This window comes from Gopherus flavomarginatus, chromosome 2, assembly GCF_025201925.1.
Source record: "Gopherus flavomarginatus isolate rGopFla2 chromosome 2, rGopFla2.mat.asm, whole genome shotgun sequence".
In the NCBI taxonomy this organism is placed as follows: domain Eukaryota; kingdom Metazoa; phylum Chordata; order Testudines; family Testudinidae; genus Gopherus; species Gopherus flavomarginatus.
Window position 1 is genome coordinate 11,218,519 of NC_066618.1, and position 13,114 is coordinate 11,231,632.

Genomic DNA, 13,114 nt, shown 5'->3' on the forward strand with positions numbered 1-13,114 from the left:
ATCCACCTAATTCCTAAACATGGAAAGCCAAGTGCGTCGGCATCAGGTTCTGTCAGCTCTAGATCATCAAGTGCTTTGTTCTGTAAGGTACCTGGGTCCATTCTGAAGGGAAATGAGAAATCCTGCATGATGTCCTCATGGTTTTACAGTGTCATTTGCCAAAGTGGAATTCAAGCTATTCATAATAATAAAATCTTTGTGAACTCAAATTCCTATTCTTTTTTTTTATTCTTACCACATACTATAATTAGAATAAAAAAATCAGCCAGAAATAAATGCTATGAACTCCTAGCTGCATTTTTCCCTTGCCATTGACTGAATGAAAATATACTACTAAATGTTAGGGGGCTAATTCTATATGCAAAGCAGTGTTGCATTCAGGGGTCTTACACCACTGTAAAACTGGGAGAGATTGGAATCAGGCCCCCTATATAATACAATGTGATAATACAGAAATTTCCAGTACAATATGTGTAAATGATCTAAATAGAGGTGAACAATGAAGGTATCTGCAGTTGTGAACAGTGTAACAACAACAGCAAAACAGCAACCAAGTATTTTTGAGTGTCTTGAAGAAAGTAGCTGCAGATTTAGGTCATGGAGTCTAAACGCAGAAGGGACCATCTGATCATCTAATCAGACTTCCTGTATTTCATGAGCCTGGCCATCTTCTCAGCAAGCCCAACAACCACAGTAAGACCAAAGAATTCCCTTGTCACATACAGAGAACAGGCGGGACTGAGATGCACCAGTGCCCGAGGTCCCGGCCATGGTAAGGAATTGATTAAGTGAGATATCAATTAAGAGGGAGAGCAGTGTTGCCTGTTGGTACTGGACTGCAATCCAGGAGACACAGAGTTCTAGTCCCAACTTTGTTGCTGACCTCAGGCAAGTTACTTCCCCTCTCTGTGCCTCAATTTCCCCATCTGCAAAAAAAGGGGATGATGATACTGACCTCCTTTGTCAAGTGCTTTGACATTGACTGATGAAACATGTTTTAAAATAGCTAAGTATCGTTCTTAATATTTTATTATATCCAGGCTGTCCCTTCTGAAAATTTAGTTATTCATGATCCCCATAATAACTGCTCTAACATTACTACTGCATTAATAGATTGCTAGAGAATAACATATGTCCATGCCCCTTCCCATTAATACTGGTTTTTATCATCCTTGGCTGCATCAGGTGTAATATTTAGGGCCCAATCCTACAATTAATTGCCTGTAAGCAGACTTCAGTGCAGCTCCATCTGAGTGCAGCAGTTGACAAACTAGCTGACAAACTGCAGGACCTTAGACTGCAAGCACTAAGGTGCAGGGACTATGTTTTCTTATGTGTCCTGTGAAGCATCTATCACACTTTTTTTGTGCTGTAGAATAATTAATGATGATGATGACGATGACACATGGAAACAGAAGATCATAGAAGAGATACATAAAAGTCCTACAAAATGAGAAAGGGAAATTGAGCTGAGAAAGGAGGAAGCTGCACCCACTGAGGAAGCAGGGTGAAAACAGACTTGCTCCACTAGGTGTGAATGCTCTGAATCCAAAGGAAGAAAAGAGAATGACCCTGGTCTGTTATTTAACTGACAGTTGGAAGACTCACTGCTGCCTTGGACTGGTTCACCTCCCGTCTCTCTGAAAAGAAACAAATGGCTCAACAAAGAACGGAGAATTTTGGCTGCGGAAATGCTTACTCATCTAAAAAGAAATTCACACATACTGCAAATGCTTGCAAAATTGGCAATGCAGAACATTTTATTGGCTATGCAGAACAAGCTCCTATAAAGAAAGCAGAATCGACCTTCTCAGTTTACTAAGTAACATATATGTGGCATAGCAGAGAAAGTATTCAGAGATCATGGTCTAAATTATATGAGCAAATATATTGGATGGAGAGTATGATATTTTACAAGCTGCTCATAAAAGAAAGTCTGTTTTTTGAAAGTCCCTATGTCATAACTAGAAAGCGAAGGGTAACAACCCTCTTGTAGATAATACTATAAAATCCCTCCTGGCCAGAGGCATCAAAATCCTTTTACCTAGAAAGGGTTAAGAAGCTCAGGTAACCTGGCTGACACCTGACGCAAAGGACCAATAAGAGGACAAGATACTTTCAAAACTTGGTGGGGGGAAGGCTTTTGTTTATGTGCTCTTTGTTTTGGGGTGTGTTCGTTCTTGGGACTAAGAGGGACATCAATCCATGTTCTCTAAATCTTTCTGCACAAGTCTTTCATATTTCAAACCTGTAAGTAACAGCTAGGCAAGGCGTGTTAGTTTTATCTTTGTTTTCTCAACCTGTAAATGTTCCTTTTACTAGAGTGTTTACCTCTGTTTGCTGTAACTTTGAACCTAAGGCTAGAGGGGGTTCCTGTGAGCTCTTTGAATCTGATTACCCTGTAACATTATTTTCCACCCTAATTTTACAGAGATGAAGTTTACCTTTTCTTTTAATAAAATTCTTCTTTTAAGAACCTGACTGATTTTTCAGTCTTTTAAGATCCAAGGGTTTGTATCTGTGTTCACCAGGACTAATTGGTGAGGGGATTACCAAGCCTTCCCAGGGAAAGGGGTGTAGGGATTTGGGGGGTTATTTCTCAAGCTTACCCAGGAATAGGGGTGTAAGGGCTTGGGGGAATATTTTGGGAGAAGAGGAACTCCAAGTGGTCGTTTCTCTGTTTCTTGTTAAAGCACTTGGTGGTGGCAGAGTACCAGGCTTTAACCTAAGCTGGTAGAAATAAGCTTAGTGGGCTTTCATGCGGGTCCCCACATCTGTACTCTAGAGTTCAGAGTGGGGAAGGATCCTTGACATGGTGGCAGAGTGGTGGGATCATTTTAAACCAAAAGCCAGTAAGATTTTTTTTTCTCCTTTTAGCTGCTTAGAAAGCAGAGCTGAAAGTAGATGCAGATCTCATCTCTCTTTGCCTGAAGGCAGAGGTGTTAAGTTTTTTTAACAAAGGTCTTTGTTAAGGGAAAGTTTCAAGCCCTGAGCAAGCAGATAGCAAAAGGAATTTACAAGCTGAATTGTTTTTTTATTTTCTTTCTAACTCTCGGGTATAGCTAGCTTAGACCCAGAAAGACTGAACACTGAATATTGTGAAAGTCTCTGTTAACTAAGGCCTTGGCTACACTTGCAGGTGTACAGCGCTGGGAGTTACAGCTGTCTTCGTACAGCTGTGTAGGGAAAGCGCTGGAGTGTGGCTACACTGACAGCTACCAGCTCTGCAGTGTGGCCACATTTGCAGCATTTGCAGCGCGGTTGGGAGTGGTGCATTATGGGCAGCTATCCCAGAGAGCACCTCATCCTATTTTGGCTCTGCGGGTTGTGGGAAGGGTGCAGAGGGTGCGGGTCATTCTGCTTCCTGTCCCAACGCCCCGTGATGCATGCTTCACATCCCAGCAATCCCTGTTTTTCCGTCCACGTTTGGCACCATCTTGACTCTCTCAACGGTTTCTGTGCAGCGCGATTTCTGTGGGAAATGGAGCCCAAACTGCTGAGGAGTATGCTGATGAGTCTTGCCAGCACATCACGTTTGGCAGTTGAGCTATTCCTTAAGATCCAAAGTGATGAGGAGTCCGACGATGACTGTGAGTCGCCTGATGCGTACGACACGAAACTGATGCTGGCATTCACGGAAATGCTCAGCTCTGTGGAACGCCGCTTTTGGGCTCGGGAAACAAGCACTGAGTGGTGGGATCACATCATCATGGAAGTCTGGGATGACGATCAGTGGCTGCAGAACTTTTGGATGAGAAAAGCCACTTTCATGGGACTGTGTGCTGAGCTCGCCCCCACCCTGCAGCGCAAGGACACGAGATTGAGAGCTGCCCTGCCAGTGGAAAAGCGGGTGGCTATTGCAATGTGGAAGCTGGCAACTCCAGACAACTAACGATTGGTCGGGAACCAGTTTGGAGTGGGAAAGTCGACCGTTGGAATTGTTTTGATGCAAGTTTGCAGGGCCATTAATCGCATCCTGCTAAGATGAACTGTGACTCTGGGGAACGTGCAGGACATTGTGGAGGGCTTTGCACAAATGGGTTTCCCTAACTGTGGAGGGGCGATAGATGGGACGCATGTTCCTATTCTGGCACCACCCCACCTAGCATCCGAGTACGTTAATCGGAAGGGATATTTCTCTATGGTTCTCCAGGTGCTTGTGGAACACTGTGGGCGTTTCCTTGACATTAACACAGGCTGGACCAGAAAGGTGCATGATGCACGCATCTTTCGGAACACTGGCCTGTTCAGGAAGCTGCAGGCAGGGTCTTTTTTCCCAGACCGGAAGATTTCAGTAGGGGACGTTGAAATGCCCATTGTGATCCTTGGAGAGCCTGCTTGCCCGTTAATGCCTTGGCTTATGAAACCGTATATAGGGAAGCTTGACAGGAGCAAGGAACGGTTCAACTACAGGCTGAGCCGGTGCCAAATGACTGTGGAGTGTGCTTTTGGCCATTTATAGGAGATCTCTGTATGGGAAGCTAGACTTGGGGGAAAGGTGATTTGCAGTGCCTGTTTATTCCTGAGCTAAGGTATCTTTTGATTTTCTGCAATAATAAAGACTGTTTTCAAAGCCAAGAAGTCATTTATTGAAAAGAAAATAACTTTATTGACAGACACACAATATTGTTGGAACCTAAAAGGGCAGGGGAGTGTGGTGGGGAACTGTGCAGTCACAGGTTTGAATATGTCATGTCTGGGATGCTGTGCAATGACTGCTGCACTTCAGGATGCCTATACTGCATGGTGATGGGGGTTGAGTGCAGAGAGTAAGGGTCATAGTTCTCAGGGCTGGTTGGTGAACGTACAGGTGTTGGAGGTGGTGGTAAGAACCTGGATGCTGGGGAAGGGGGTTTGGAGCTGACATTGGTGCACAAGGGAAAGAGCTTTGGGATGGTGGGGGGCTGGCATGGTAATGCTCTGCCTGCATGGCTACGAGCGCCTGGATAGAGTCCGCTTGGGGCGCCAGGATGCTTATCAGCTGCTTTGTGCTTTTCTTCCTGGCCACTGCATTTCTCTGGTGGATCCTGCTTTCCCTTTCCCTCCAGTCCTGCACTTTTTGATTCTCTCTGGCAGAGTGATCCATAATTGCTTGCAGCAGGTCGTCTTTGCTTTTTCGAGGCTTCTTCCGGAGGTTTTGGAGTGTTTCAGCTGTTGATAACATGGGCATCTGAGAACTCAAGGTTACTTGTAGAAAGGCAAAAAAGGCAACACTTAACAGAGGCAGCATTGTTTATATCAGATCAGACAGTTATTCCCACACGGTGAAGGAGTTTACAGTCTTCACAATAGCATAATTTTCCCATACCAAAGAGAGCGCACATAATCCACAGGAGCCCCGAAATGGTGAGTTATGGGGACTGATTCCTTCAGGGCTGTACTGGGGTTTCTGTGCGTTGGGGAAAGCAAACAGCTGCAGGGGGCACCTACACTGAACAGTCTCCCAACATTTTCCACAGGAGTTGATCCTGGAAGATATCTCGCTACTGCGGGTCACCTGGGAAGAGCGGGAGGGTCTTCTACAGCAATGCAGATTCCGCCCTGGTCCCTATGCAGTTTTCCTGTGTGCAGCAATGGTCCCCCCACCCCTCACGGCACAGTGGCGCGGACGCGTTAGCCTGACTGGGACAAGGACCACAGTGGCTGGCCCAGTAAACTTATGCAAGCGCATTGCCCATGCTCTTGCTGAAACTGTTGAAGAGATTCCCGAGGCCGATAATCGCGACGTGATAGACCACATCAGTGGGTTATTCCACATCTAGGCATGCATGCATGCAGCCCTAACCCTCTCTCCTCTCCAGAAACATTTCCATCCTGAAAATAAAAGCCGCTTACCGGGAACCCGCTCCTCTGCTTGTCCTTCACCAAGTACGGGCTGCTGCGACTGGCTACCTTCCTCCTGGCTTGAGAAGAGCTCCTGGCTGCATGCTTCCTGGGACTCCAGGGTGTCTCCCCCCACCCCAGTACCCTCACTCTCGGTTTCCTCCTCCCCCGCCCTCCTCCTCCTCCTCCTCCTCCGATTCCACCTCCCCCCTCCGCTCTGAAGTGTCCATCGTGGTCTTCGGATTGGTGGTGGGGTCACCCCCAAGTATCACGTCCAGCTCTTTGTAAAAATGGCAGGTCGTGGGGACAGCACCAGAGCGGCAGTTTCCCTCACAGGCTTTGCAATAGGCACTCCGCAGTTTCTTCACTTTAACCCTGCACTGCAGCGCGTCCTGGTCATGGCCCCTTTCCAGCATGGCCCTTGATACCTGCCCAAAGGTATCGTAATTTCTACGGTTGGAGCGCAGCTGGGACTGCACAGCTTCCTCCCCCCAAACACTGATGAGGTCTAGCAACTCACCATTGCTCCATGTTGGGGCTCGTTTGGCGCGTGGAGGCATGGTCACCTGGAAAGATTCACTGATTGCACTCCACACCTGGCTGAGCAAACAGGAAGGGGATTTTTAAAATTCCCGAGGCTTTTAAAGGGCAGGTCACCTGAGGCCAGGGCAGTAGAGTTAGAACTGATGAGCAAAGTGACTGAAAAGGCATTCTGGGATACTTCCGAATACCTCTGGAGGCCAATAACAGTGCTTTTGGTGGCCACACTGGCAGAGCAGCACGGCATCACCAGCACTGCAGTCATTATTCCCCAGGCAGAGGTAGAGTACAGCCAGCGCTGTATCCAGGGAGATACAGCACTGGATGTGCCTTGCAAGTGTGGACAGTGAGTGAGTTGCAGCGTTGTAAAACCACCACCAGCGCTGCAAATCTCCAGTGTAGCCAAGCCCTAAGCAGCCCCTGAGCTGAGTGCATCCCAGTTTCAGTGAACTGCAGAGGGGGTGTGACCCAGCACAAGAAAGCAGGAAAATGAGTACCAGTGATATCGCTAATAAACTAGAGCTGGCCAGACTGGAAGCACAAGAGAATGAAAAGAATCATAAGAAACTGCTCAAATTAAAACAACTCAAGAAAGAAGCTGCTGAAAGAGCAGAGAAAGCCAACGAGGCTGCCCACAAGAGAGCTATGGAGGTGGAGAAAGCCAATGAGTCTGCCCACAAGAGGAGAAGGGAAAAGAGATGGAGGAGAAAGAAAGAGAGAGGAATCATGAACTGGAGTTAGAGAGGGCAAGGGCTAGGCAAAATACACCAGACAACCCTAGCAACCTCTCTCCAGGTACTGCTTCCCATCGGGTACAGCATCTCTACAGACCAGTACATGGTAGAGCTGAGGCCACAGCTCAGTGGACCCTTAGCAGAGATGGTGGCTAAAATGCCTAAGGAACACATGGAACAGTTATGAACTTTTTAAAAACAAGTCCAGAATCAGAATGGGGCTAACACCCAAGCACGCCCATCAGCAGTTCAGAGCCCTAAGGTGGAAACCAGACGTGCCATTTACTTTACATGCCTACCACATTGTGAAAAATTGGGACGCCTGGATATCAGGAGCAAGTGTTAAATCTCCAGAAGAGTTGCCCTTCCTAATGTAAATGGAGCAGTTCTTAGAGGGTGTTCCCGAGGAAACAGACAGGTACATCCCAGATGAGAACCCTAAAACTGTAACTGAGGCGGGGGAGATTGGAGCCAAATGGGTGGAGGTGGCAGAAAAGAAAAAAACTAGTAGCAGTTGGAGCGAATATCAGAAGGGGAAAACTGAAACAAAGTCTTTTCACTGGGGGCAACCCAAGGCCCCACCTATATCCTCCCAAAAACCCCAGATACCTTATCATCCCACCACACCAGTCTCCAGCAACCCACCTCACACCAGTGACCAGTCAGCTGGGCAAAGTTTTAAATGTAATGAGCTGGAGCACGTGAAGGCCAACTGCCCAAAGAACCCCAGCAGACTGCAGTTCATTACAGCACAATCACACCAAAGATCCCCAGGCCCAGATGCCTCTCAAATACCCTCAACGCAAAGGGAAACTGTGAGTTTGGGCGGGAAGAAGGTTACAGGGATGAGGGACACTGGAGCATAGGTATCAGCTATCCACCAATCCTTAGTGGACCCCAAATTCATCAACCCAGAGGTCCAAGTGACTATTCAACCATTCATGTCAAATCTTTAAACTTACCTACAGCTGAGTTGCCTGTCCAGTACAAGGACTAGTCAGGAATGTGGACTTTTGCAGTCTGTGATGATTATCCCATTCCCATGCTGCTGGGGGAAGATTTGGCCAACCATGTGAAGCTAGCCAAAAGGGTGGGAATGGTCACCCGCAGCCAAGCTAAGCAAACTTTCACCTCCATCCCTGTTCCTGAGTCTTTCACTAGGTCCCCGTCTGTGTTACCAGAGACCAGACAGAGGTGGTGGAACTGGATCCCCTGCCAACAACTGCAACAGCCATGGTTGATCCAGTCCCAGAGACCCAGCCAAACCCAGTCCCAGAACCGGAACTGGCAAAGCAACCAGCACCAGAACCATTGCCAGCACTGAGTTCAGCACTTGCAAACCCATCTACAACTCCAGCACCAGGGGGCACCACCAAGCCTGCACTGGCAGCAGCAGCAGATAACCCTACACAAGAGGCTCAGCCAGAGCCTGAAATATCACATAGTGCACCAGTGGAGAGTGGTTCACAGTCAACAGAAACAGCCCCATCACCTGCATCGCTTCCAGAGGGACCAAGCCCATGTCCACAATCCAGTGAGGAACTGATGTTTCCAGCATCAAGAGAACAGTTCCAGGCCGACAAGAAGCAGATGACAGCCTCCAGGGAGCTTGGATTGCAGCACAGTGCAACCCACCTCCTCTGAGCTCTTCTAATCGATCCCGGTGTGTTGTAGAAAGAGGCCTTTTATACAAGGAAACTCTTTCTGGTGGGCACCAGGAAGACTGACATCCTCAGCGACAGTTGGTAGTTCCAACTAAGTACAGGATAAAGCTCTTAAGCTTATCCCATGATCATCCTAGTGGCCATGCTGGGGTGAACAGGACCAAAGACCGTTTGGGGAGGTCATTCCACCTGGAGAGAATGGACAAGAAAAGAAAATCTGTTTTTTGAAAGCTCCAAATTTTCTATTTTCAGAGAGAGCCTGGCACACACTTTGATATTGTTGTTATTTTTATTCAGTTGTATTACTTATCTAGGCCAGGCTACCTTGTACAGGTCACCAATGGTTCTGAACTTCTCCTTACTGTGACCCCCAGTTACAACAGAAAACGGTTGAGACCTCTGTCCTAGAAGCTTTTGAACTCCTCAGGCATGTTGAAAGGGAGGTTTGCTAACATCCTGTGACTGAGGGTATGTCTGCCCTGAAATTAGTCACTTGTGGCTTGCCTGTGGCCGCTGACTTGAACTTGCAAGGGAAGGCTAAGGGGTTGTATAATTGCAGTATACATGGGCTGCAGCATGAGCCATGGAACCCTACCCCCTCACAGGTCTTAAAAGGCTCCAGGCCTAGCCTGAACATCTATACTGCAATTAAACATCCCTGTAGCCCAAGCCCTGCAAGGCCCAGTCAGCAGGCACAAGCCATCCATGGGTTTTTAATTGCAGTGTAGACAAACCCAGGCATGTATACTATACTCAGGCATAGCAGAGGAGATGAGAAGAAACCATATTGCAGTTGGGGTTCCTGAGAGGAATTTTTCCTGGTGACACCCAGGTGGGGCATGTGTCAAGGTATGATTCCCCACTCTGAACCTTAGCGTCCAAAAGATGGGGTACCTGCATAATACACACGACTGGAATGTTGGTGTGGATGGGTATAGTTTGCTCAGGAAGGATAGACAGGGGAAAAAGGGAGGAGGTGTTGCCTTATATATTAAAAATGTACACACTTGGACTGAGGTGGAGATGGACATAGGAGACGGAAGGGTGGAGAGTCTCTGGGTTAGGCTAAAAGGGGTAAAAAGCACAGGTGATGTGCTGGGAGTCTACTACAGGCCACCTAATCAGGCGGAAGAGGTGGATGAGGCTTTTTTCAAACAACTAACAAAATCATCCAAAGCCCAAGATTTGGTGGTGATGGGGGACTTCAACTATCCAGATATATGTTGGGAAAATAACACCGCGGGGCACAGACGATCCAATAAGTTCCTGGACTGCATTGCAGACAACTTTTTATTTCAGAAAGTTGAAAAAGTTACTAGGGGGGAAGCTGTTCTAGACTTGATTTTAACAAATAGGGAGGAACTTGTTGAGAATTTGAAAGTAGAAGGAAGCTTGGGTGAAAGTGATCATGAAATCATAGAATTTGCAATTCTAAGGAAGGGTAGAAGGGAGTACAGCAGAATAGAGACAATGGATTTCAGGAAGGCGGATTTTGGTAAGCTCAGAGAGCTGATAGGCAAGGTCCCATGGGAATTAAGACTGAGAGGAAAAACAACTGAGGAAAGTTGGCAGTTTTTCAAAGGGACGCTATTAAGGGCCCAAAAGCAAGTTATTCCAATGGTTAGGAAAGATAGAAAATGTGGCAAAAGACCACCTTGGCTTACCCTTGAGATCTTGCGTGACCTACAAAATAAAAAGGCGTCATATAAAAAATGGAAACTAGGTCAGATCACGAAGGATGAATATAGGCAAATAACACAGGAATGCAGAGGCAAGATTAGAAAAGCAAAGGCACAACATGAACTCAAACTAGCTATGGGAATAAAGGGAAACAAGAAGACTTTTTATCAATACATTAGAAGCAAGAGGAAGACTAAGGACAGGGTAGGCCCACTGCTCAATGAGGAGGGGGAAACAGTAACGGGAGACTTGGAAATGGCAAAGATGCTTAATGACTTCTTTGTTTCGGTCTTCACTGAGAAGTCTGAAGGAATGTCTAGTATAGTGAATGCTTACGGGAAGAGGGTAGGTTTAGAAGAGAAAATAAGGAAAGAGCAAGTAAAACATCACTTAGAAAAGTTAGATGCCTGCAAGTCACCAGGGCCTGATGAAATGCATCCTAGAATACTCAAGGAGTTAATGGAAGAGGTATCTGAGCCTCTAGCTATTATCTTTGGGAAATCATGGGAGACGGGGGAGATTCCAGAAGACTGGAAGGGGGCAAATATAGTGCCCATCTATAAAAAGGGAAATAAAAACAACCCAGGAAACTACAGACCAGTTAGTTTAACTTCTGTGCCAGGGAAGATAATGGAGCAGGTAATCAAAGAAACCATCTGCAAACACTTGGAAGGTGGTAAGGTGATAGGGAATAGCCAGCATGGATTTGTAAAGAACAAATCGTGTCAAACTAATCTCATAGCGTTCTTTGATAGGATAACGAGCCTTGTGGATAAGGGAGAAGCGGTGGATGTGATATACCTAGACTTTAGTAAGGCATTTGATACGGTCTCGCATGATATTCTTATAGATAAGCTAGGAAAGTACAATTTAGATGGAGCTACTATAAGGTGGGTGCATAACTGGCTGGATAACCGTACTCAAAGAGTAGTTGTTAATGGCTCCCAATCCTGCTGGAAAGGTATAACAAGTGGTGTTCCGCAGGGGTCTGTTTTGGGACCGGTTCTGTTCAATATCTTCATCAACGATTTAGATGTTGGCATAGAAAGTACGCTTATTAAGTTTGCGGACGATACCAAACTGGGAGGGATTGCAACTGCTTTGGAGGACAGGGTCAAAATTCAAAATGATCTGGACAAATTGGAGAAATGGTCTGAGGTAAACAGGATGAAGTTCAATAAAGATAAATGCAAAGTGCTCCACTTAGGAAGGAACAATCAGTTTCACACATACAGAATGGGAAGAGACTGTCTAGGAAGGAGTATGGCAGAAAGAGATCTAGGGGTCGTAGTGGACCACAAGCTTAATATGAGTCAACAGTGTGATACTGTTGCAAAAAAAGCAAACATGATTCTGGGATGCATTAACAGGTGTGTTGTAAACAAGACATGAGAAGTCATTCTTCCGCTTTACTCTGCGCTGGTTAGGCCTCAACTGGAGTATTGTGTCCAGTTCTGGGCACCGCATTTCAAGAAAGATGTGGAGAAATTGGAGAAGGTCCAGAGAAGAGCAACAAGAATGATTAAAGGTCTTGAGAACATGACCTATGAAGGAAGGCTGAAGGAATTGGGTTTGTTTAGTTTGGAAAAGAGAAGACTGAGAGGGGACATGATAGCAGTTTTCAGGTATCTAAAAGGGTGTCATCAGGAGGAGGGAGAAAACTTGTTCACCTTAGCCTCCAATGATAGAACAAGAAACAATGGGCTTAAACTGCAGCAAGGGAGATTTAGGTTGGACATTAGGAAAAAGTTCCTAACTGTCAGGGTAGTTAAACACTGGAATAGATTGCCTAGGGAAGTTGTGGAATCTCCATCTCTGGAGATATTTAAGAGTAGGTTAGATAAATGTCTATCAGGGATGGTCTAGACAGTATTTGGTCCTGCCATGAGGGCAGGGGGCTGGACTCGATGACCTCTCGAGGTCCCTTCCAGTCCTAGAGTCTATGAGTCTATGAGTCTATGAACCCCTGTAAGCTTAATTACTAGCTTAGAAATGATAGAGCTGCCACCACCCAAAAATATAGTGTTTTGGGACACTTTCTGGCCCCTAGACCCTTCCCTGGGGACCCCAAGAACCAAACCCCTTGGATCTTAACACAAATAAAGTAAACCCTTTCCCCCACCGTTCCCTCTCCCAGGCTTCCCCTCCCTGGGTTACCCTGGAGAGACTACAGATTCAAGCTCCGTGAATCTAAAACAAAGGGAACTCACCTTCCCCCTCCTCTTTTTCCCCTCACCACTCCCTGAGAGAGAGACAGTGATCCAAACACTGAGAGAAATCAGGCTTTTCCTCTCCCCCTTGTCTCCTTTCTCCCACCAATTCCCTGGTGAGTGCAGACCCCCCTCCCCTTGGGTCTTACACAAGATACAAAAAATCAGTCAGGTTCTTAAAAGAAAAGCTTTTAATTAAAGAAAGAAAAAAGTAGAAATTATCTCTGTAAAATCAAGATGGAAAATGTTACAGGGTCTTTTAGCTTATAGAGATTAGAGGGACCCCTCTCCCCCTAACATAATATACAAGGTACAGCAAACAGAGTTAAAATCCTTCCAGCAAAATACACATTTGCAAATAAAGAAAACAAACATAAATCTAACCCACTTTTTATCTCTCACTTACTATATGGAACTTAAGAATCTTTTTCAGTAAGATTGGAGAAATCTGGTACATGTCTGG

At 46.1% G+C, this 13,114-nt stretch overlaps 1 protein-coding gene across 1 annotated transcript; it reads right to left on the bottom strand.

Annotated features, from left to right (window-relative positions):
- Positions 1-1,695: 1,695 nt before the first annotated feature.
- On the bottom strand, positions 1,696-6,446 carry LOC127046015 (uncharacterized). Its single transcript, XM_050942910.1, has 4 exons — positions 6,027-6,446; positions 5,836-5,983; positions 4,876-5,187; positions 1,696-1,703 (listed from the first exon to the last, which is right to left on the bottom strand). The coding sequence occupies exons 1-4, from the start codon at positions 6,381-6,383 to the stop codon at positions 1,696-1,698; spliced, it is 825 nt and encodes a 274-aa protein (XP_050798867.1). The 5' UTR covers positions 6,384-6,446.
- Positions 6,447-13,114: the final 6,668 nt, after the last annotated feature.

Coding starts and splice junctions, on each gene's coding strand:
- LOC127046015 (XM_050942910.1), bottom strand. CDS start 6,383: ATGCCTCCACGCGCCAAACGAGCCCCAACATGGAGCAATGGTGAGTTG. Junction 5,984..6,026: donor CTTCAGAGCGGAGGGGGGAG/GTGGAATCGGAG, acceptor GCGGGGGAGGAG/GAAACCGAGAGTGAGGGTAC. Junction 5,188..5,835: donor AGCAGAGGAGCGGGTTCCCG/GTAAGCGGCTTT, acceptor CCTTTCTACAAG/TAACCTTGAGTTCTCAGATG.